This window comes from Falco rusticolus, chromosome 3 (assembly GCF_015220075.1).
Source record: "Falco rusticolus isolate bFalRus1 chromosome 3, bFalRus1.pri, whole genome shotgun sequence".
Lineage (NCBI taxonomy): Eukaryota > Metazoa > Chordata > Aves > Falconiformes > Falconidae > Falco > Falco rusticolus.
In genome coordinates, this window is record NC_051189.1 from 14,561,648 (window position 1) to 14,587,845 (window position 26,198).

At 38.0% G+C, this 26,198-nt stretch overlaps 1 protein-coding gene across 1 annotated transcript in view; it reads left to right on the forward strand.

The window, feature by feature from the left end:
- The window catches only part of ADCY8 (adenylate cyclase 8), a 123,966-nt gene that overhangs the window by 44,120 nt on the left and 53,648 nt on the right, over positions 1-26,198 (forward strand). The window contains 3 exon segments of the mRNA XM_037381792.1: positions 7,285-7,415; positions 10,132-10,243; positions 21,319-21,446. Coding sequence (XP_037237689.1) covers positions 7,285-7,415; positions 10,132-10,243; positions 21,319-21,446 — 371 coding nt within the window.

Genomic DNA, 26,198 nt, shown 5'->3' on the forward strand with positions numbered 1-26,198 from the left:
AATAGGGGAATAGATCACTGATCACCATCTCTTTTTTTAACATCCCTTTGTTGCTGTGCCTTTCTTCTAGGTCTTTTCTTTTGAACAAATATATCTCTGTTCCTTTTCAAACCACTTACCACTACTGCTGCTCACCTTTGAATTGTCTGCACTTAACCAATTGCTCAACTAGCAAGCTTTCAACAAAGCTGGATAATGTAATTTCCCTCACCCTTAAGTACATGACACTTCTTTATTAGACCTTTCTCTGAAAACAAGAAGATATTTTTTTCTCATGTCTTTCCCTCGCTCTCTGAAAATGCCTTCCAAAGAAGGACTAGAAATGTGAGGACTCTTTATTCATGCAAATAGTAAGGTATGGAAGACTATAAAAAAATTGTAATTTTCTTTTCTGTGATTTGCTATTGCTCTTTTGCACAGATTTGCGCTGTTCTTGTGCCACAGCATCTAAATCTGTGAAATGGGAATAATAATATTTAACTACTTTAAAGGGGAGTTATATGCAAGGATTTTTATATAAGGGGGATGGTGATCTGACACTCATTCCTGGATAACTGAAAATCTTTTGTAACTGCTGGATTGAAGCAAAGTGATGTGAAAGGCCTGTGAAGAGGGACATATCTTGGTCCACAGAACATTAGCATCAACTGTAGGAAAAGAAAGGGTGGTCGTGATCCACATTAGAGCCCACCTTTCAGTGCTCACTTTGTGGAAGGGGCCTGGTTCAGCAACCCCACCACCTTGTCAGTCTGATGTGGTGTAAGAGCAGCTTGGAACAGCAAAGGACAGCTGATGCCTGTGGAGGGAAGAGTTTTATGTCCTTTGAATATGTCAGTACCAGGGAATTGACTGGTGGCTGGAACGCCTCATAAAAATATTTATAGGCACACACACACTCACACACATGCACACTTGTATGTTATTTTTCTTGTGGTGTTCCTCCATAGCATGACATACATGAATGAGCTGTGTATGCACTTTCAGTTGTGATCCTAACAAGAGCTCTTTCCATGCTACAGTGTTAATAGAGGAGGAGTGCCACAGAGCCATCCTAATTAACCTCTTTTTTATGGGTCATTGCCAAATCTTATGTGCAGCCAAGAATGTTTAACTTACCTTAATATGTAGCATGAAGGTTAAGATATCAAATGTTGTGGACACATTTTTCTTGGCTTAGTGAACATTTGCCAAGTGAACTATGTTTTATTTTAAATAAACATTCCAGAGCCATTGCTTGACACCTTCTTAAGTGAATGTGAACTAGGAATATAAGTTTTTCCTTTTGAGAAAAAAGTACATTCTCCACTTTAGCCATATGTGTATGAAGAAATGATTTTTTTACCATTCTTTTTATGTTCTTTTATCTCAGATGTCATAAACAGTTCAATAATAACCAGGATTTCTGTTTGCCTTCTTTCTTTTATCTTCTTTTCTTTTTGAAATTGTATTCCTATTTGTCTTCCTACAAGGATATATTTCTCTTATAGTGGAAAGATTTTGTGCTATTGTGAAATATCTTCACAGGAACTCATTGAATACTTTAATCAGATGGCTCCCTGAAAGACAGATCCGATTTATTCAAAGGGTGGTTTTATTATATGGTTGTATTGAGCAATGTATCTTAATAGCAAAGGAATAAGGCAACACCTATCCTAAGTGCCTTCTGTTATAAGAGGCTGAAGGACACAAAACACCAAAATTATTTCTGGTTCCTGGAGTATCAATCAGCAGCTTTTCCCAAACATGCTGTCTTAAGATGCCACAGGACATTTGCTTGAGAGTGGAGCTACCTTAGGCCTGGGCATTCCTGTGAAAACCTGGGTTTGCAGGAGTATAAAGGACCTCCTGAGGAACTGGTTTTCTTCATGCTATCACAAGCACGACATCCAGTGTCTAGATATCAGAAGAGGAGTGGAGGATAGCAGAATTCCCAGGTGGGAAGGGTGGAAGAAAGTCAAGACAGTGCAGTTGTGCTAAAATTAGTACCACCCTGTATGGGGAAACAGAAAGTCTGAGCTCTGCTTTTCACCAGAATAAAGGATGAGCTCACTGTGTGATAGCTCACTGCCTGCTCTCTATCAGCTATCACTGCCTTGTGTCAGTTTTTTTTCTCTCCTTCATGAAGGCAGCCCTTGATTTAGTAAAAGTTTGTAGAACAGGGGCATCAAAGATTAGTAGAGTCTCGGCTCTCTCATCTTCCATGTTAGCATGTTATGTAGGCAGGAGCCCAGGAGAAAGCTGCCACCTCGGAGTGGAGGTCACACACCTTCACTCCGGCAGAACCTAAATTAGCAGCACGTGTTTTGCCTTCTTAAGCAAGTGTACAGTTCACCTCAGCTGGGGCTGCCATCTGGACAAATGAAGGTATTTATCTACAATGTGTTTCCCTTGTAGCTGAAGGTTGTTTGCTAACTAATGACTAAGACTGCTCAGAGAGGGTATTCTTCATGGTCATCACTACAGAAGTTGTAAGTTAGAAATTATGTTGCCTCCTGTCAAGGCTGGGGAGGGGTTCCTTCATTTTTTTCAGATGTTTCATCTACAGCTACATTTCTTCCACAGCATCTGATCTCGCTAGCATCAAAACTGGCATTTTCATTATTGTTTTGCCTTTCTCTTTCATCACACCTATCATCCCTCTGCTTTGTCATGTTCTCTCTGAACAAATTTTCCCCTCAAGAAGGGACATACCCCACAGTCTGGAGAATATTAGTTTATGTTATATTCTTCTAATATCAAGTTGCCTTACAAAACCCTCAACATCAGTTTCTCTGGCAGAAAACAAAAAGTATATATAACATGTTTAATCTTCCACAAGAAAACTGATAGTACAGGGAGGAACTGAAGCCAGGACTCCTGGGTGCTACGTGCTTAGGTACTTGTGAAAAGTGGCCCAGTCTTCATCATTAAATATTGCCTCACTGCAGCGTGCTACAAGAGCCATGGGGTATGCAGCTGCAGCCAGAAAGAAAGCTAAGTAGTGCTGAGCTAAATGCCAAGATACCATTATGGTGATAGAAGAACCTGAAAGCTTAGAATCAAAACCTTCCCTTTTGTAAGATTTAGAATTTCGATGCTGAGAAGCGTTGTATTGCCTGCGGAGTGCATTTTCACTTGTATTTAGTCTGTGGTACGCAGTAGGGATGGTGCTCTCCTTACAGCTGGTATAAGAATTAACTGTATTCTTCTAAATCAACCTAAAATTGCTTCATATTTATCTCCGTATTTCTCCTAAGTGTGACCAAAATAGACCTTTTGGAGACCGAAACTCTTCTGAGGTCTGAAAGGTGAGGTACATGCAGAAGAAAAGGCTGCTCCTAATGTAAAGAATAAGTAAGAAATGCTCACGGAAAATGCAAATGCTGTATAAGTCAAGGTCTTCAGTCCAAGTTAAGGCAATAGGAATCAAAGAAAATGGCCATTGCCAAGAATTCATGACAAGAATGAATTTTTCTCCTGACTGGCTAGAACAGGACACAAAGCAAGACGAGGCTGGCATATCAGAAATTAATGTTAAGATTTGGATCATGTTTATCTAGAAATGGTCATAAACAAAATACATCTATTTTCCATGTTTGTGATAACTTAGCTTCATATCAGTAATTAGATTTTATAAGATGTGCTCTGCCCTGAACCAGAGCTCCTCTGGAAATGAACTTATGTCTTACTTCACACATCCTTCTTGGTTAAGTATTTCTTGTGAATAGTGGTAATGAAGTGTTTGTTTCCTTACAGTTTAAAAGCTTGAGTAAGACAGCCTTAAAGAGCTGCAAGCTACTAGAATTTCTGAATATTTTAAAACTGATAAAGCTATTTCCAGGACTCATGATTTTTCTCATCAGATATTTGTATGACATTATATTGAATAACTTATTTTAGCCCGTACTTGTATTTTCAGTAAAGAGATTTTGACACCTTTGGACATTTTCTTCTCTGAAATGGAAGTCTTGATTATATTTTTGCTCCCACTTCATGTCTGGGTTCAACACTGATTTCAATTCCCAGACTTTCAAAGGGCCTTTCTTTTCAAAGGGCCAAAGTGTGATGGGTAGGGTGGAGTGGGATGGAGAAAGGGTTTGTGGAAATAGCTGTCTTTCCTATATATGAAAGGGAAGTGTTGGTCTGGAAACCACCTCCACCCCCCATTATGGCTTGGTACTATATAAATGCCTTCTCCACAATAGTATCACTAATCTGCTTTGAAAATACAGGAAGAGATTCGCACTGCACTGTATTTTCTCAGTGGGCATTGCCTGGGAGGACTTTTTTGATTGGTGTCTCTATTTGTGCCTGATTTGGAAGTTCACATCTTTTCCTAGACCTGCGCTATTCCCCAAAATGTCACCTGAAATCTGGTGATATGTAGCTTACAAAACTTACATTCTTTTCTTTGATTCAATAAGATTTTGCTCTTTGCAATCCTGTAATGCAAAAGATGATTAATAATTTGGAGTCAGTTCAGTGAAAACCTGCTAGCTTTTCCTCAAGAGTGGTTTGGAGTGATATATTCCGAAACTGGATAAATCTGATTAATCTAGAAAAGAAAGACTGAGGGCAAGAGGACACAATAACAGTATTTCAGTACAGGAAGATTATAACAAAGAAGGCAGCAATCAATTATTATCCATACCCACTTCGAAAGGATAAAGCTTAATTTGCAGAGAAGGAGATTTGGGTGGGATACTTGCAAAATTTGCCAAAACTGTCAGACTGATGAGCTGCTGAAACAGGGACATTCTCAGATCTCTCAGAGGATGATCTAGGCCTTTCATGAAAGAATTCAGTAATTTTTCAAGGGCTTGCCTGGCCCTACTTACATCTGGTTAGTTATATTATGACAGGGACTGATCTTATACATTAATACTACATATATATGTACACTAATATGCGCTGATGTACTGTATAGACACACTACTAATACACTACTGTAGACTGTTACTCTACTAATATACGTTAATAATATACAGTGTTAATAAACATGTGCATGTATCTGATTACTTGTCACTTCAACTTGTCTCAAATGTTTACTCTTCCTGAGTGTTCCTGAGACACAGACAAAGCTCATTAGAAATGCTGACTATGTTTTCCAGTCTTCCCAGAAGAGAAGACCAGTTTGAATGGCTTTATTTAAATTCATTTGCATTCGCCCTTACCTAAATCAATCAGTCAAAAGACATGCTAGCCCTAAGTCCTGGGTGCACAGTCTGCAAATGCCAGTTCAGGGAGCTCATGCATCTTCTTCCAGTAGCAAAGCACAGGACTGGAACTATTGCATTGAACAGAAGAGTCAGCCCTTCTCAGAAGAACAGTGTAACACTTCTATGCGTGTGGAAAGTGCTAAGGGACTTGAATCACAAGTACAGCTAAAGAGTTGATTTTCATAATTGTGGTCCAGCACCAGAGACTTGTGTGTATGTGCTCACATAATAGACTTACATAGCCAGTTCTCTGTGTGGTCCAGCAGCTTCCTGGCTAGCCCTCTGTACAGATGAGATAACAGACTGGCTGGACACAATGGACTAACTTGAAACCACCCTGAAAGCAGGAGATTGACTGAACCTTCACAATTAAACATTGATGGACTTAACAGCAGCCAGGAATTTGGGGCAGATCTAGAACCTCCCAGATCTACCTTCTGCTTTGTTTAGTCCCATTTGTATGTTTAAATGTGTTAGTTAATATTCTGGGTGGAGCATCCCATCCAGGACCTTTTCTAGGTGATTCCTGCTGGTGAAGTGATTAAACTATGCATAGATAAGACATAGGAACTGTCCTTGCAGAAACAGTCTATGGAACTAGTCTTTTGTAGGTAGATTAGATATTTAAGAAGATCTTAGCATGTGGTTAAAATATACCAATAGTGATGAATCATGTAGGACTGGGGTTGTCACATGGGATCATGGGACAGCCATGTAATAAGAACTCAGTAAAACAGTCATGTGAGGAGTCTCTGCTGACCAAGCTGAAGACACTGCCATGAGGACCCTGGCAATAGAGACTCCCACCTCCCCCACCACCAGCAACCAACTGTCCATTCTGGGATATTTGAAGCTCTATGCAAACATCCCAGTTAATTAGTTTCTTCATTCTTGATAGGCACTGTGCCATGAACATCCATACAATGAATGACTGAAAGCTTATCTGCTCGCTTAAGGCCTGAAAGATGGCTAGGAGCAGGCTGTCATCTGCAGAAGAACCCATTCTCCCCACTCCCACATGCCTTTGGGTGTGGAAGAAGGCTATATATTCCATGAACTATTTTGGTGACTGCTGTTGTACAGCCCTTACTGTATGATGCGAGTAAGTGTGAATCCATCATGGGACATGAAGCTTGTAGAAGGCCTTTGGGGAAAAGAACAGTCAACTCTGGGTCAGCAGACCAACTCAGAATATAACCTGCCCTGGGGGGATCTTCAAAAAAGAGGTGAAGCGGGCCACAAGCCAAATGACTCATCCTGGAAACATGTTTCACTGAGACATATAAATGTTTATTTCTGAGGTCACATAGAGAGTTTCAAAGGAACTTTGAAACCCAGTCCCATTTGTCAAAATATTGTAAGCACTTCAGTACCACAGACCAATGAGAAGACTCTGAGATTCCCAAGTCACTTTAAAACTTGGTTCCTGATAAATATTGTAACCCTATTAACATACAAACTAGTCTATGGCTAAATCTTCCCATAAAACATTTCTCAAGTGTGTATTAGTTTATATCATCCTTGTCTTTAATCTCTGGCAATACAACTAAGCTTTATCTAAATGCTGTCTTTTTCACTGAGTCAGGTTCCTCTGTCTCTTTTTTGCTTTATTTATTCTCTAGCTTTATTGTAATTATACAGTTCATTAATGCTAAACACACAGTCTGTAAGTTCTGATAAATAAGCAACAATAAAAATATTTTCCTACTTGCTGCTGAGGACTTTCAAACTCCTTTGGCCTGTATCTGTTAATCAAGCTACCACTGCCTAAAATGCAGTGCTTGTGTTCCCAAGTCATGTTTAGTGAGAAGTTGTCATGGAAGTCATAAGTAGGATAGATTTTTAAATAATCAACAAGTAAGCTTAAAATATTAGAGGGAAGACTGTCTAGGAAGGGGAGACTTGAAGGTCCATATTCTGGACTGAGGGTAATGTGAATTATCACAAATGGTCTGAGCTAGAATTTTTGGAGGGGAGGGTCACATCTTATATTGCCAGCTATCCAGCTCTTTAAATAGGGAGAGGTCAATCAGTTTACTATGAAGTACTAATTCAGACTGACACTTCAGTTTCCTCTTTATTTTAGGAACGGCTGGTGCTCTCTGTCTTACCACGGTTTGTAGTCCTGGAAATGATAAATGATATGACCAATGTAGAAGATGAACATTTGCAACACCAGTTTCACAAGATCTACATTCATCGTTACGAGAATGTCAGGTGGGTGGAGAAGACTCTTTTTAATATTTAAGATCTCAGATGCTGCTAAGTGTCTCTTGTTTGACAGTTTCCCTTCTGTTGCTTTATTCATTCACAAATTAGAAGCTCAGTGTACCCTTGTTTAATCCCCGAGCAGATAAACACTTTGGTGCCTTCTTTTAGTCATCAGGATGGCTGGATGCCTTTGCCGTGGCAAGACCCATTTGAACTCAACACTGGGACGGGACCATTTCTGTATTTTTTCATGTTAATTAGAGTGGTCAGGGTTAAAAAGAAAGGGGACCTCTGCCTGCACATGGCCACATATTCCGCCACAACTTTCTGGTTGACGCCGCATGCTGAGAAATGAAATGGAGACTTGTAAGATGCTTTCAAAGATCTAGACATGTCACATGGCTCCCCTACTTAGTAACCGTTTTCATTCAATCATTCTTATTAACATTTTCCTAATTCCATTTCCCTTCTCTATTCCCCTAGCTAAATTTTGTCTCTCCTGAAATTAGTTAGCAGAAAGGTGATAGTTATCTTATGAGCTGCTACTCAAGGTATTAAGTCCTAATTGTACGTTTACAGCAGAATGATCAGCTTCCACTCCATGATGTTACAGAATCTCTGATTTTACTGTAGTTTCTGACCATCAGAATATTTAGCCAAGTCAGTAACATCTTCCACAAGTTTGTCTCAAACGAGGGCAAATGATTGAGTGGATAACACTGAAGGAAGGGAAAAATAAACGTCCTTGGATATGATGGGAGATGGTTTGCTAGGAAAGCATGTACTTTGCCTTTTGATGAAACCCAAAAATAACTTTGTCTGGACAACTTCAATAAACATAATTTGAACTTCTGTAGAAGAGTAAATTGATTATCTGCTTCTTCTGTGGCCTTGCAGTAGCTCAGACATATTATTTTATTAAATCTGTTGGAAAGGATCAAGGATCCTTACACTAACTTAAAATGTCTTCCATTACCCTTTTTTACTCTCATAGTAAGTGTTGCTGTAGAAAAGTAAAAATAGGGATAAGATGGCCCTTCTGTTTGAATGGAAAAAGAATTGTGGACAGGGATGAAAAGCTGAAACATAATCTATGCTTGAAAGAGATTTAAAATTAAGATTCTGTGTGCTTTAGAGTACAGGTACTGGTTGGTTCCTATGCATGCTGCCAGGGACTCAATCTTTTCAAAACTGGGTTTCATCTTATTTTTTCCTAAATGTTGAGCACTGAACAGTACGTGCACCAATTCTATATGAATCCTCAAAATTAGTATCCAGTTAGAGTTTTTTGTTGTTTTGAAAATGAAAACTGTAGAAATTAGTTGTTTGAAAATTGTCTTTTTATCAATTTAAGCTATTATTAATATTCATTACTCTTTGGGCAGTTTGGTACTTTACCTTTTAATTTTGTTTTTTCTCAATGGTAAAAATCTTAACCAGCTTGGGAGCCTCTTACTTAATCATCACCCAAACCCTTACCAGTCCATACCTATGAAAATGAGTTGAATTATCATTAGTTATATTTTATTGTCCACCTGATCATAACTATATTTATTGTTGGTTACATTACTGATTGTCTGACAGGGTCAAATTGTGATCTTGTTCAACACAAACGAAAGATCTTCAGCTGCTCAGATTGTAACAGCAGTTATTAGTTTACTTTGAATTGCTAATTAGGTTCATTTGGATTATTTCTAGTCTGTGCCAGCATGGTATGTATTTTTTTGAACATTACTACTTTTTAAAGTAGACAGTGTTTTTCTTTCTTCAGCTGCTAATTACTGAGCTATTTATTACATGTTTTGGTCTAGGTGATAGCTTGCACACCACAGACTTCATGTGTGTGTGTGTGTGTGTATATGTTTCTCTATATTCACATGTGCTCATTGTAGGCATAGTGAACAGCCAAAGCTGCACGGGTAGAAAATTCACTGGCTGCTGAAATATAGGTCAGACTTCTGTCTGCAACTAGTTTGCTGACTAAGATCCTACCATAACTTCAGGGATCTAATTTGATGCACCTAAATTCTAAGTATGATCACACTGGGCTCCCTGTGAAGTCAATGGAAAGAACAACAAATCATCCAAATAAAGATTCACTCCTTAAATAGAGGACCATACTTCTAAATCAGGTACTTCCGTCAAGTCCCTAAAATTAGATGCAATAAAGCTGGCCTGAGTCTGGTGTATATCAAGACTGTTATGAATCTGTTTGTTGTCTTAGGATTTGAGTTTTGTATGGCACATAGATTAATAAAGCCTGAAAATCACACTAAAAGTTGAAATCGCTGAAGTCAAACTCACTGTAAAAAACAACTATATATAAACCCACCCTCAAAGAATACTGTCAGATACTAACAGGCAGCTGGGTGCCAAGTCTTTCTATTTATACAGCCCTTTATATTATGGATGCACTATGACTCAGTCTTCTCATTGATAAATGGGGACTACTGTGCTTATTAAGGCTTACTTATATCTTCCTGAATTATTTGAAAATCCAAAATTGCATAACACACATTTTTGGCAAAAACCCATTTCATGCTTTGTAGTATTTCTTTAGTTCCTTCAGTATTTATACTCAGTATTCCAGAATCTCCAAAAGTCTAGAATAAAGTTAAATGAATTTTAAATGAACCTTCACTAGTAAATTGCTGGAAGGTAACTTAGGACATTCAGTTATCAATGGAAATCAGCTGCAATCTTAATATCTATTCTTTTTCAGCATTCTTTTTGCAGATGTTAAAGGATTCACTAACCTCTCCACAACTCTGTCAGCCCAGGAGTTGGTCCGAATGCTGAACGAACTCTTTGCCAGATTTGATCGACTAGCACATGTGAGTTAAACATGGTTTATTTGCAAAAGGGTCTGAAGTCAACTCTGTATTTGGGAGTGCTGGGAAATACCCTCTGATCACTTTGAACAATATTCAAAGAATGTCCCCATTGGGTTTTTAAGCAGCCATTGAGGATGGAAGACACTGACAAGTTTTACCAAAAGCGATTAGTTCTGACAGCAAGTGAAAGTTCAGATAGTCATCAGAACTTCACCTTTCTCTAGTGCTAGACCAAGAATGGTATGAAAGCAGGTCACCTACCGCAGTTTCTAAGGAAGTTTTGTAGTTCTGGTCTGGTAGTCTGGTCCTTGTTGGAATTACTTTTTTTTTTTTTTTTTTTTTTTTAAAGACCATAGCTTTATTTTGACTTTTCTTCTAAGAATTGAAGAAGGTTAAGAGACCTGTTCATTTAAAGGTCATACAACCAGCCACCACAGTCATTGCAATTTTTAGTTACTAGCAGGTTTTACAGTCTTAAGATTGGATTCTGTCTAAATCAGCCATGAAATTAATTAAACACAATAACTATTATGTTAGGAAAATTAATTTCTACTTAATTAGTACTGATTTGGAAAAAAAAGCAAAGCACAGAAGTACAAGCAGAACACATGCTCATTTTTGCTAGGCTTGCAATTTTTTTTTTTTGTTGTTTCATTGGTCAAAGTTTTATTTCCTGTGACTATCTTTATGTGTCAACATCTGAGCTGTCTAGTAAGGCTGCTAGTGTAGGCAATGAAGTACATTTAATGGCATTTAGCTTGTAACTTATCCAACCAAATGTAGGCACCTACTATGGGAAAACAGGAATTACATTCTGAATATCATTGTCCATGCTCTTTACTTACTGTAAAGAGAGCCTAGAGTGGCTTGCTCTGACGTACACATCTACATCCCTGACTGATTTTTGTACATTTCTGGTCCAGGGTTATGGTTTATTTATTACACTGGCATCAGTAAGACCCTTGGTGTCATCTCTTAGCTTGCAAATAAGAGTCAAGAAAGACAAGACTTCTGTAATTATTCAAAGCTTTTTTGAGTCAGCTCTTTTTATCTCAAATAGCAATGTGTTTTCTCATGTACAGAGTGATGTCATAACCTATTGCCTGGACACTTGCAAATGGGTAATTTTTTTTTGTTAAAATATTTTTTTCCAATCTAACAAACCTCATCAGCTCTGGTCTACATTAAAAACCAAACAGTATGAAAGAACTTACTTCAGTCCTGTCTTTTAGAAAGCTTATAGGAGTAATGTCTCCTTCTGGATGGCTTGATAAAAATAGCTATCCTAACCAAAGAAATGTATTTTAAACCAAATTAAATGTATCTATGTCACAGAAGCATTTTAGGAAGAATATGTACACAATATGACTTATTGCTTTGATTTACATTTTGATTTTGCCTAGCATCCTTGGTAGAACAGATTCCTCTTTCATGATCATTAACTGTATTTTCTAATCATTCCAGAAACTACATTTAACCAATAAAGATTTTGTATAGAAAGACTAGATCCAGTACAGGAGTGGAGAATAATGAAGGCATTTACATCTAAAAGTGTAATCCAGAGAATCCTCCCTCACTTTTCACTTAACCCTGAAGGCACTTCCCTGCTTGGTTTTAGTATTTTATAGGAACTGAAATTTTTGTTTCTTTAAATGCCCAGGGTTTCTCCCTTCCCTGTGGTTCATACATCTCTTACTTAAGCCTTCTAGAAAGTTTTCTGTCACATCCTAAACTCATAAATCTTCATGGAGAACATTGAATACACCTCCATGGGACTGGATATCTCAAAAATGTAGGTGAGTTTATCTAAAACAGTAATAAATATACCAGTTTGTCTAACAGAGCCAAAAATTTCTTACCCAGGAATTTGCAGAGTTTGGGATGAAATAACTTCTCTGTCTTCAAAACTTCATCAGAACAGTCACCTCTCAATGTCCCAGTTGCTAAGTTCAAGACTCTAGGCTCCTTCATGTATTTTCTTTCCTAATTTGTGAATTTGCTTTTCTCCTCTATACATCACTGACTAGACTAGCCCAGCTGTCTAGATCAGTCCTCTGAAAGGTAGAAGACACAGGGAGGAATCACTGCAGAAATTGAACAGATTTGAATACAAAGATTACAGTGATCTAACCACAACTAATTAAAATTTATTAAAAAGAAGGGTATTTCGATTGTGTTCCTTGTTTGTGGTTTCTGAGATGTGGATGTCATGGAACCTGCCTGATGTGCTGACAATTAGAGGTGCCCTAGAGAAGAGCAGAAGTTCTACATGGCTTTGGGTGTTTCTGTCCAACCCAAGGAGATGAACTCTCCCTCTGCACTTTGTGGGAAACCAAGACTCCTTACTCAGGTTTCTGGACTCTTGTGGAAGTGCCAGCTACCTAAAATATAAGGGCCTAAATCTTGTATTGAACTGAACCTTTGCCAAGTGGAGACTGACTGGTCCATTTCCCAAATTTTAAGGACTTGTGGTGTACATGGACCTATCAACCTATCTGACTGATATTGTGTAGAGCTTTTACACCTGGCAAAGGTGCATCTTTTGGAAAAACTCCCAGTGTTCATCTGAAGGTCCCAGGAGACGGAGGAATACTTGTGTATCTTGGAAGTCTGTTCCAGTACCTTAACACTTTCACTGGTAATTCGTTATGGCTTGTTTCTTATTTGATTTTTTCTGAATTTGAATTACATCCCTTGATTTTTGCTATGACCTATCTTTAATAGACAAAAGAACCATTTTGCAGCCATTGATTTTCTCTGGGAACACATTTGTGTGCTTGGTCAAGCCACATTTCAGTTTTCCTTTTGGCAAAAGAAACAGATCAAGCTCATTGCGAGGCTTTTTCTCTGTAAGTTTTATTCCTTCAAATAATTTTTGGGACTAGTGTTTTGGACTGCCTCAAATTTTTTCAGAATCTCTTTTAAGGCATAGGTACTGGCATTGAAAGTAGTGTTCCTGGACTAACCTCCTCTATGTGGTGGAGGCATATCTTCATCATTCCTCCTATTTTATTTCTTTCATCACTGTCCAAAAATCATGTTTCTGAACATACAGTGATGACATTATTGTACATATAATTGTACATATAAAACCCATATAATTTTGGCTTTTTATGATCTTGCTGTCTTCTTACAAACACCATGCCTGCATGGTAATTGATCATTCTAGCAGTTTTATTCCTTCTGCAAATGGTATTAGAAATTGTTTCATACTTGCCAGTAAATCCTTGACAGGCCTTTTGGAAAGTGATCCTTTCAAGACCTCCCTAGAAGGATATTCCACTAAGGAGGATTACACATTCACATCTAGATATCAGATCTGTCACTTAACTGGTTCTTAATCATCTTAACTAGAGTTATCATAACTCTTTTAAAAATAGACACTGTTACTCAAAATCTTGGGTTTTGCTAAGAATTGTCATTAACGTACAGAGGCCAGTTGCAGAAAGCTTGAGGCAGTTTCTTTAGATTTTAAAGGAAAATCCTCATAAATCCTTATTTACTCCTAAAAAAAGTAGTATTTTATAATCCCATATAAAGGATTGTTTGATCTGCTTTATCATCTTATATAAATCATATAATATTAAAGAAGACATTATTTCACAGCTTACCAAAGAATGTAATTTAGCTTAGTTTCTTCTTTCTTTCTTCAGCTTTCTTTTTTCTTGTGCAATGCAAAAGCAATGAGAGCTCAGATTTTTTTCTATTATTCAGTCGATTGCATCAAGTATTACAGCATATGTTGATGCATATAAATTCCATAATGTATGTATCATTAGCACAGAACACTGAATAGAAATTAGAACTCAGTTCAGTATTTCTTATAAGAAAGAAATATAATATTACGTTATGTACAGCCATTTCCCCTTTCTAATAACTTTGTGACATTTAAAAAAGTTTTATAGTTATTGAGGAGAAAAGTGACATCAAGGAAGAAAAATAAGTCAGCATAAAACAGAACTGAAGAAAAGAAATTCCTTATATATCTGTCTACTGAAAGGCCTAAACAGAAACTTAATTAATATCAATATTTTCCTTAGGCAGAAATTTTGAGGAGAGAAGGGAAATAAGATGATATTTGGTGAGATACTTCAGTGTAAAAAAAGTCCTGCTTTGATGAAATAATAGGGGGTTTTTTACATTTGTTTTTCCTCTGCCTTTGCAGTGCTAGATGTCAGCCAATATTCTGATATAAATTGTTTGTCATATTTCTAAATGTATCCACACTGCGTGTAGATTTAGTTTCAGATATGACAAAGAGGAAAGTGTAAAACCCTGAACAGAAGAGCAGACATCTGTGAGCTTTGTCGCAAACAGCAGCTGAGATGTAGTCCAACATCACTGAGACCTAAAGATAACATGAAGGCACGGCATTTTAGTTTAGACATATATACAAAGACAAACACAGAGACAACCTTAGATATGAGTTTGGACCCATCCGTAATATGAAGCATTGAAGCTGAAACAGAAATCTTCCCCTGAAAGATTAAAATCCATGGATTTCATATAAGAATAAAGTGGCTGGCCTGTAAGACACTTCATCTCTTTACAGTCTCATCAGTTCCCAAACTATAAACCAGAATAACAGTGCTTCTTACTCAGAGGAACCGTAGTTGCTGAATGAAAAATTCACACTTTAATATAGGCCTTTTTTCTCCTTATGTTCACTAGCCTGGTGTTAGTGGGAGAGTTATTTATGTAATGTGAATCACAGGTTGCTTTTGCTTATTAAAGAACTGATATCTTATTTTATCTTTCTATAAGAGGTGGTCTTTTCCCATGACCTTTGTTAAATTCTTTCTTGGGAGAGCACAGAAAACCTGCCAAAAAATTCCTTCAATGGCGTATTACCAGTCTTACTTGTGACTAGCGTTTCCAGGGGTGGAAACCAGCCAAACTAGCAGGCTCCACAAGAATGCATCACCCTATAGCCCCAGTACAACACCTGCACCAGCTGGTATCAAAGAGGAAAGAGTGGAAGGTGTTAAAGGCTCTTTTGTCTCCTCAATAAATTCATGACCACATTTAACCTCTGAGCTGGCAGTGCTTTGTTCTTTTGTGAAATGATCTTCAAACACATAACCCGTAGGACTCTGGAGACTCCCTAAAAAACCCTGTCTGTTTAAACACATATGCCAGTAAAAAAAGGTGAATTTCTTCATGCATGTATGTTAGCGGTACTGTATTAAGAAGCAGAGTTAATGGGATTATGAGTGTACATATACGATATTTAGCTAATTTTAAGGACATTGTATGCATTTATAGTAATGGGAGGAGGTGAATGCTTTTTTCGTAGTGCTTAATTCTAGGCTGTTTTCCCTCCTCACCAGCATCAACAACTAATTGTCTTATACTAGTGAATAAAAAACACTATTAAACAATGTTCTTACTAAAGTTATAGTACTTCAGAAGTTAAAGAGCCCAGTAGATCATCAAAAGACCTGAACAATCAAATAAAACCCTGGTGCACAAAACACTTTCAGAACTGATAGTCTACAGGCATTTTATGAAAAAAAGTCAGATGAAAATGACAGATGAAATAAAACTTCTGTTTCCAAATTTCTCAATGATTTAGGAACTAAGAGTTACGTAAATCCAAAACTAATCCCCTCCCCCGCCATGCTCTGTTGACTACATTGAGATTTGAATGACATTTAGGCTTTACAAGCATATATTTGAGAAATGTCCACCTCACCCTTTATGTATCTGCAGTCCTAGAAATTCCTAAGGGTCAGAATTTCCATGCAGAATTGCTCGTGCCTTAGCAGGGAAGAACCACACCTTGAATCTTCCTAACAGGGATTTCTGTGCCCAATAACACTAACGGCATAATCTACTAATTAGCACTAGCTGGCAAGGATGGTTGTTCACCAGACACAACAGCCACAGCTGGTTTTCGTCCACAGTATGGCAAGGGAGAGAAGTGTTGACATATTTGAAAACTCATGCAGGAATGCGCCTCAGTTCCTTCTGCAGCATGAGAGACCCCAAATCTGTATTTTCTGTCAGCCTGGAGAAGTCTTAATCACCCCACTCTAGGCTATTCTAAAAAGAGAAAGCATTCCTTATGTGATCTGACAAACTATGTAAAAATAATTTAATATAGAGCTATATTTAAGTATCCCTTGGTCCAGGCAGGGAATGAAAGATTGCCACATTTTTCCTTTTGTGTGTATAAAAAGTAGCAACAGTCCTTGCAACCGTGACTGGTTGCTCCTGGTCCTCCTTTCTGCCTGCACCACCAGGCTCAAGAACTTCCCTCCATCTGGCTCTGTCAAGATCCCAGCTGTTTTCCAACGTGACAGAGCTGCAATAGTTGGAATTCGGATGGATGTCTCCCTCCAGCCCACCCCAAACCAGCCTGCTGATTAAGAGCTTTGGCCTAGCCCCCATTCGTGCTGTGACAGGCCTTTTATCTAGGTTTCCTATACCTTTGGCAAATGCTTCAGGAACTGAGCTATTGTACACAAGGGCCAAGTCCCTGCCTCCTCCCACTCTGGCCACCTTTCCAAAGGAGGTTTTGGTGTCTTTGTTCTGCAGTTCAGCCTCAGTAATCTCTCATCCACACTGTTTCAGATTTTTCACTTGAAATTTAAAAAATTGCAGATGTGGACTTTTCTGTGGGCTGGTTCGCTAACCGATGGGATTCCGTTCAAAAGTAGGTGTGGTGATTAATTCACCACAGGCAGGATTGAAAATGTTGGTGTAACTTATAAAACACAATCACTTTTTTTTTCCCTCATCAGACATTTAGTCCAAGAAACAAGAAATATTAATGAAGTTCTGGCTGCACTCTTCAGTAAAGTGGTATTTGAGCAACTAATTTCTTCAGCTCTACCTTATGCCAGTTTGCTTTGCTTCCTTTGCAGTCCCTAGGAATGTATTTAATAAGCTTAAACATAAATCATTCACATATGTGAGGCAATTATTTATGAAATATCCGCATATTTTCTTTTGGTCTGGATTAAGATGATTTGGAAAAAAGACTTCTTATCAATTGCTATTGAATACATCTAGAACTATTATTCATAGTCGAGTATTTGAGTCTGCTCAATATCCCCAGACAAAATTTCTACTGATTTCAATTGATCTTGGCAGAATCAGGCCCTTTAATCTTCCACTTGTAGCAACTGAGCAGCTGCAAATAAGGGGAAAAAAAGCCCCCGTTTATGACATGCTGAGTAATTAATTGATACCTTCAGTAAATGGCATTAATGAGTGAGTATGGGGAGGGATGTGAAGTTGATGGATGCTGATGTGAATGTCTGTATAATATCAGCTGTCAATCACATGCCTAAGACAACTTCTGGAATTGCTTATGGGAAGAGGAAGAGCAATAGAATAAAGGCAAGATCACAATAGACTCACAACAATGTAAGGATTTACCACGGTAGTGTAATGCCTGCTGCATCAAAGTTCCTGTATGGACATTATATCTTATTTAAATAATTTACCCATTTTACAAGTTCTTCGTACATGATTATATTTTTGATTCATTTTCATTTAATATTGACTTGCAACGCTTAGATATCATGGTGAGATGGCTTTAGGAAGTGGCTTTGAGCTCCAGACGGTGAGGAAAACCTTGAATGCTCTTACTATCATTTTAGACCACTGAAAAGCAGGTAGACCCTTACAAAACTCATTCTTTTTACAGCTACAACATGACTACCCACAATTCGCCATGAAACTAACCTTAATGTACTAATACAACCAGCATGATAAAGCATCTACTTTAAACTGTAGATGTGATTAGGCTACGGTGTTATCAGAAGGAATCTCAAGAGACCATGCAGTCCTCCTCTGCCAAAGGCAGATCCCATTAACCCTCTGTCCTTCCTGGCAGTTGTCAAATTATCTTCTTTACCTGAAATGTTTCCAGTGATAAAAAATCTACAGTTTACTTTTTAAATAGGTATAATGGGAATAATAAGGGAAGAATAAAAAGAGTAAGGGCAATATAGTCAGACTGTAGTGCAGTTCATGTTTAACAGTCATAATGTTACCAACAGGGTAAATAAGGAAGGCAAGGAGTCATTTAAGTGCTCCTTGTGGCTTCTTGTGCCAATAGAGATACTCTGCCTGGCCTTTGCACGGCTCCAGAGGGACACACATCTTATGTCATGTCTGCTAGTCCTGTGTGAGTGCCTCACATACCCAGAGGTCTTACTGATGCACCATAGGCTTATGTGCAGACAACTGAGATGAAGCCCAGCCAAGCTGTAACTGTGAGCTGAATCAGTCCCTAGGCTTCACTGACTGCATTGCCTGGCTCTCCTTTGACTGTAATGGCAACCTTGACTGCTGGCTGACATATGGACACTATATATAGTCATCTCTGTTTGGATATCTCACTCTGTAGATGACTTCCTGAGTTTTGGCAGATGAGCATAGAGGTGACGTATCGTGACAAGAAAAGGCATGCATTCATGTGCAGCTGGACGGATTTCCTGTGTCACGCACATGCGCTCACATTTACATACATCAAACTCTCCTTAGCAGGTCTTGTTATGCATTAACATTCTTCTTTCTTATTCTTATAAAAATCACACCTTTTTGAAGTGGTCTGCCTTTTTCTGATTTTCAGAAAATGAGGAGATATGCAGCCAGGTGACAGAAGTCTCATCTGCCTTCAACAGAATCAGCACTTCAGCCAGTTTAAATGGGTCATTAAGAACCAAACAGCTGAGGTTTTTTTCTGTTGCAGACTATGTTCTCTAACTGTGCTGAATTAGATGCTTATTTAATACGTGATTCCCACATTGTCAGACAGTCAGGTACCACAGGTGCAAGACTTCATGATAGATGTTGCATGTAAAATTGTAATTATAATACTAAAATATGATACTACTTGATATATGTCTGTCTGTCTTTCCTGGAAATTGACTTATTTTCCCCTTTTTTTTTTTCACTATTGTACTATGAAGTTACCAGTTGTAATGTATTTGTAGTGGGTCTGAGTGGAGTTAAAGTGCTGCCTTTTGCTTTACTCCACCTCAGTCAAACCAATAGGATGTTATAAATGCTCCTTTTACTTTGTAGATGTAAAGGCAAATGTCAAATAGAATATGAATCAATCAAATGGCACTATTAGAAAAAACAAAGAACTTTAGAATCTGTGGTTTATAATATCGTTATCTCTTTGCATTTTGTCTAACCAGGGAAAAAGGAAAGAAGCTTAAGGAAGCCCACTAACAGTTTGACATGCCATTGAGTCCTCATTACTTGTTGACTAACTTTAATGTTTTGTAGTTTCACTCTATAAAAAAAAAAAAAAGAAAAAGAAAAGATAAAGTGGAAACTGCAGCAAAATCAAATCTCTAATTCTTTCCATTGAGGAGGAAATGTAAAAAATTGTTTTGGTGGATTTTAGGTTGTATGATTTCGGTTGCAGCCATGTGAAAATACCCAGTCTTCACTTGTGTGGGTCTGCAGAGGTGTTGAAGAGGGCAGGGAAAGAGGAATGTTATATATGACTTTTGACATTTTAGAAGCTTGACTTCAGTCTAGAATTTCCTTGTGAAACTTGGGCAGCTAGACATTGCACTGAGAGCCAGCACTGGTATTAGCTGGAGACTTAGCCAAAGCTTCAAACACAGTCAGTTCCTACTGGTGGTTTAAGGAGATTTCAGGGTGAATCAGCTTATTTTGGCCCTATGCCCAGAGCAGATTTTACCCTCGCTGGCATGCTTAAAGCTTCAGCTGACTTCTGCAAAAGCTTTGGGTACAAGTGTTTAGGTTCTCTGTGCCACTCTAAGATTTACAAAGATTTCTCTGAGGTGGGCTACAAAGCTTCATTCTTCCTAGGCAAAATCTTGAATAATAATCTGTAGTCTCATTCATTTTGCCGGTACTCAATTCCTTAGGCACAGTCGGTGTTCACATTTGCTCCTATATCCTACTTAATGTTGTCTCTTTCCCCAGTGGGTTTAGTGCATCCCCACTCCTTTGATTAGTGCAGCCCCCACCACAGGTTGTCAGAGAGAAAGAGAAAAGCTGAAATAAATACCACAGGCAAAATTTTGCTATCATCTAATGAACCAGTTTTACAAATCGTTATCCTGCTCCCTAGCAACGACTGGTCTTCATTTTAATGTTCTGTCATTGGAACCTTCACTGATGGAGTGCTAATACTGCAATCAACGACTATCCATCATAGATAGTCACTTCCCTGACTCAACTTGTAATACTGTCTGGTCCTAGCTGCTTGCATCTCTGTTGTCAAATTATTACGGTCTCTCTTCCTGTGCACTGATTGTCTCCTGTGAGTGCCAAGCCATCAGAATACATTGGGAAAGTTTACAGCTAATCTTGGGCTCATTTTGCTTGTCTGGTGTTGTGGTTTAAGTGCGAAAGTTTTGGCAACTTAGGTATTTCCGCTCACTAGAGAAGGCTCTTCTAAAATAATGATCCAATCACACAGCAACAGGCTGCTTCAGTATATAAGGACACTGTTAATATGTATTTATAAAATGAAATTCGGTATTTTGCTCCTAGGGTAAAGGATGTCTTTAGGTGGATGCCAAATAAACACCATTTCTCCACAGTACAAGTCTAATGCGAAATGTGTTCATTTGACATCCTTGGCATGCAGATGCTTGATCAGCTCCTATAGCTATTGGGAATGCTTGAGCGTAACAGTACAAACTTTAGGTGGGAAGGGACTGTCAGTGGGAGGAAAGAGGTTTTTCATTTATTTCCAGTGTAAAAAGGGGGCAGAAATGATGCCCTGGAGGAATACAGTCTAAAATGGAATATTTGTTATCTCATCTGGCGTTTCTGAATCCTTGGCCTAGCTTCCAGCCGAACTCTGATGAGACCTTTCTCACCATCAGCAAAGACATCTCTGACTAGCATAACACAAAAGTCACTATATTGTTTTTATTGAAAACATAAAAGGTACTATATTTCAAAAGTGAAATAAATCGGGGTTGTATTAATCACAAGCAGAAAACATCTAGCAACAAGTTTTAATATTTTTTTTAGTACTTTTTTCAACTACTTTCACATTCACCTTAAAGTTAGGAAAAAATAACTGCAAATCTTTTCTTTCTCTTTGATACATTTATGTATAGGAACACCATTGCCTTCGAATAAAGATCCTGGGGGACTGCTACTACTGTGTGTCAGGGCTCCCAGAACCTCGCCAGGACCATGCACACTGCTGTGTTGAAATGGGGCTCAGCATGATCAAAACTATCAGGTAATGCCTTTTTCCCCCCTTCTTCTTCTTCTTGTTTTGTTGTTTCTGACAGCATCCTGAACTTCTTATCTGAGAGTGTTATTACTAGACAAGTAATTCTGATGGTAGTTCAGAGACCTCAGGATTATCACTATGAAAAGGGTAGGACTTTTTCAATCCATGTGATGTGTGGGGACCGACATTAAATGCATTTTACTAACCTGTGCTGCTTCAGAGCATGTATCACAATAGCTGTGTGTGCATTGCAAGTGGTAGTTTTCACAGTTCTTAATAGTTCTCAGTTGGTACTGTTATTTTGAGGAGGAGGAGACTGAATTGCTTCCTAAAATCTCTTTAATAAAATAAAACAATATAAACACTAAATAGCTGTGGCAAGACTTTAGCTTGGGAACTAGCTCATAGACAAACTCGTAAGCACTAAGATTTGCCCAATGAGCAAATTTTACTTGTTAAATTAGGTTGGAGCTTAAATCCACAAGCACTGGAAGTGTTTTAATTAAGGGATGTGTTCCCATCATGTAAATATAGTTGTGTGGCTGATAGATTATTGTATTTTGATGCAATAGGGATTAATAACATTTTAGCAGTCCATGCATAGAGCTAGTCCAACCATTTACCGTGACAGTGGCCAACATCTAATGCCCCAAAAGAGGGTTTCTCCATCTTTTTTATCCTCTATATCAATGTTGCTAAGTTCCCTTTATCCAAATACTTCCTTGGTTGCTGTCTTCCCTAAAAAAGTGTTGCCTAACCCAAGCACTCTCCTCATTCCATGGATGTTTTGCTGTCCAATCTCTTCACCTGCTTGTTTTCCAGGCTGCTTTGCCCCCTTAATCTGAGTGTGTCTCATTATGTACATTACACAGTTAATGCATACTTCAGCTACATTACTGACATTTTATTAAGGAGTGAATTTGACAAAAAAATAATTGATGGAAAATGTAACCGAATAATGATTATGCAACAATGATCTCTAAGAAAGTTGGATTCAATTATTACAGACTAAATGTTGCACAAAGTAATCAATATTTTGCTTCTAGAATCACTACAGTGAAAGTGAAACATGAATTAGAGAACACAGAGATGAAAAAATCCACCAGTATTGTTAAAGATTCTTGGGAAACACACATCAAATCATTTGCATTTGTTTAGTAATACCATCTGCAGCAAATGTATTGTAAGTCATTTTTCCTCTATGATAGTAAATTTCTCTGAATCTCCTTAGACATGTGGAAGTCTCTAACACCCTGGTGCTGTTTTATGAACTGGGTCTCAAAGGCAGTAATCCATTAGAAATGGTACTGTATTTTTAGTACCTTAAATGACAGTTATATTCAGTGAGAGCTGCAAAACCAAAGTCCATTAGGACTTGGGTCATCCTGGGCTAATTTAATTCAAATTTCCTCCAATTTGTTTAATAATTCCAGTATCTGAATTTCTGGCCATTCAATGAGCATGATTTCACCCCCAGGCTTTTCTGTTCTGAGTATCGGAGCCTTATTGTTACTTATCTTAATATGTGTTCATACAGTTCACAGGGAGACCAATCTTTCCATGGGATATTACAAATACCTCAGTACTGTATAATCCTGAGAAGAATATTCCTCAGAAATATTAAATATTACTGACAGAATTTGGAGTTATCTACAGTCCGTTAATTAGAACTTAATTTAGTAGATATCTCTCATAGTTAAAATGAAAAAAAACCTGCCCTTCTTTAGAAAACTGAGTTTCTACTATATTGATCACTGCAGAAGTTCATCAGATCTAAAAACTGTTAGAAATTACATTCTGATAATCATAAAATGTGTAGGTCCAAAATAATAGGCAAGTGATCCAAGATATGAAAAACCATCATTCAGACTTCACAGTTACATCGAAGTTACATAGACAAACTCAAAACCCTCTTGCAAATCAGTGGATGTTTACACAAGGCTTCCAAAAATTTCACTACTAAGCCTACATGAGCAGTTGTTTCTTCTCCTCCTTGCAGAGTTATAGCTTAGCTTTAAACCTTAGCTATATTTTAGCTCAAGCACTTAGCCTAGCTTAAGAATTAGACATCAAAACAAAAATGAGGATTTTTGTTAAAACAGCTGACCTATAATTGGAATTTAGTCACCTAAATCATGGACGGCAGTCCAGGTATTTTTGTAACTCCTGATTCTTGTACCCATTTAAGCTCTTTACGCAATTAATGCAGAAGGAAGTTTTAAATTAGGCAGACCAGGTTTTCCCCAGAAGATCCTCCAAGATCCCTGTTCTCTCTATTGACAACAGGTAGTTGGTAACATTGCAAGGTCAGTACCAACACTTCTGGTGAGGTGGTACCCAAAAATCTATAATCTCAGGGTACCATTAACTGAATTTTCCTTCTAGCCTCCTTGATGACTGTATGGTCAGCGGGAATCAAATAAAAGCATCAAATCTATTCGTTATACAACATGTAAAATAAATCTACATGGACAGATTGACTCACAAGAGAAATCTGAGTGCTTTCATACATCTCATATCCATACAGCTGAAGTGTTAATTTATTGTTGAGACTCTGCTAGATCTTAAGCTCATATATCAAGGATTTAGACTAAGTCTTGCTGCTCCAATTCTGTCTTTGCAGATGTGAGGAACTGTTCAGAACTCAACAAAACAATCCAAGATCATTATTTTCTCTGTAATGATTTTTTACATCTCTGTGTCTTGTTACAAACTGTGTTACAAGAAAAGCTATTATTTATTCCACTCTGTCTCGTACTTTGCTCCCTTAACCACTGAGTACAACTGAAATACAACTTTCAGCCATGGGAAGTTTCCACGAAACCTGATATATACTCTGAAGCAAGGAAGCTTTGCCCCATCACATCTGTGCACTAGCAAGAATCCTAACTCCAGCTCTCTTGAAAACCCAGCCTCCTGTAAACTCTCTTTAGTTGCAGCTGGAAATGTAAATTAAAATAAAAAGAACAAGCTCTTAATGAGGGGTTCATTTATTCAGCTGGTTCTCATATCTTTTCACAGGCAGTGTAACTCTTTTATTGTGTTTTATTAATGCCTGTCTGTACTGGCAGTTGATAGAAATGACATACTAGTGGAATGTTTAGTCACCAGATGATAATGTTTCATTTTAACAGTTATCACCCAAGTTAAATGAGTGTCAGAGAGAATACTCAAAGAAACTAAATCTGCAATTGCTCTTACCTGTAAGAAAGAGCAGACATCTTGATGTCTATATGGGAAGGGAAAGATTTGTAAGAAGGAAGCAGTTATTGTCACTTTCGTTGCATGTTAATGAAAACCCAAAGCTGTGTTGGAGTGCCAGATGGATGGATCATGGGTGGGATATGTGATAAAATTCAAGATGGGGATATCTATTTGCTGATAGTCAAATATGGAACATGAGCTTAAAGATCTAACAATAAAATGAGGTTAGATCTGGTGAGATAATCATTGCCTCAAATATATTAAAATAGATGTAAAATAGATAAGATAAAGTACATAAAATTATGAACTAGAGAACTCAATATCACATTATGCTCCAAAAAGAGATTAGCATGCTTGTTCATTGGGGATGTCCATTCTTTGGGTTGGGGCTGTGAGGACAGGAATTAACTACATAAAGCATAGTGAGGGAAGTTCAGAAGGAAAGTGAGGTAAAGGAGAGGAAACATGAAAGGAAGTGGAAATAGAGGAAGGACTGTGAAGAGAGGTGAAGGAAATAATCTTAAAGAAGAGGACAGAATACTTCCAAAAGTGTAAATTACAGAGCATAATCTGTCAATAACAAGACTGTTATGAGAGTAATGGATCTATGTATGGTGGCCTTATTTTACAAGTTTGTTAAACATTTTTATAAGAATGCAGAGAAAAGTCACAAAAATAATTTGTGAAGAGCAGAGGTGCTTTTTTAAAAAAAAGAAAATTGGGAAGCTTAATCTGTTTGCCTGAGCAAAAAAGAATTGAGGAGTTACGTGGTAGCAACACATTAAAAAAAAAAAAAGATATGGGCAGAAAATACCAGATTTAAAACCGGGCAATGGTATTACCTAAGGGAAACAATGGCTTTTCTGTTCTCAGTGTTTTCAAATCAAAACTGAATTTCTTCCCAGAGTAAATACTTCCATCAGGAACAAGTTACTGGAATACAAACAAGCACAAGTGGGTAAAATGTACCAGCCTGTGTGGCACAGGGTATCAAGGTGGACAATGAAAAATGTCCCCTCTGCTCTTCAGCCGGGGACACTGTGGCAGCATAAGTGTCAGGAGCTGCCTCCAGGGGCTGAAGGCTGCTGCTTTCACCACCACCTTCTCAGTGTCCTTATTCCTAAAATCTCTGTTTCTGGTAGGAGAGAGGGGAGGGAGATTACGTGAGGCCCAGCTCCTCAAGGACTCATGTGGCGCAACGATGGAAACCCCACAACGATCCATGTAACAGTGGAAATTCAAACAGACCGTTATGCTGGTGTTTGTTTGGTATATCAAGGAGTTCTGAGTGGTTTCATCCCTTGGATTATTTCCCAGTAAAATACCAGCTGAAAGAGTAATTATTATGACAGAAAAAATAGTCCCAGCATACAATGTAAACTAACTCCAGAAATTGGATAACAGCTTATCTTCATTAAAAGTCTGTAATTAACTATTAATATTAACATTAACTCATATGGGGGGAGGGGGGGAAAGAAAGGAAGGGAAAGGGAAGGAAAGGAAAGGGAAGGAAAGGAAAGGAAAGGAAAGGAAAGGAAAGGAAAGGAAAGGAAC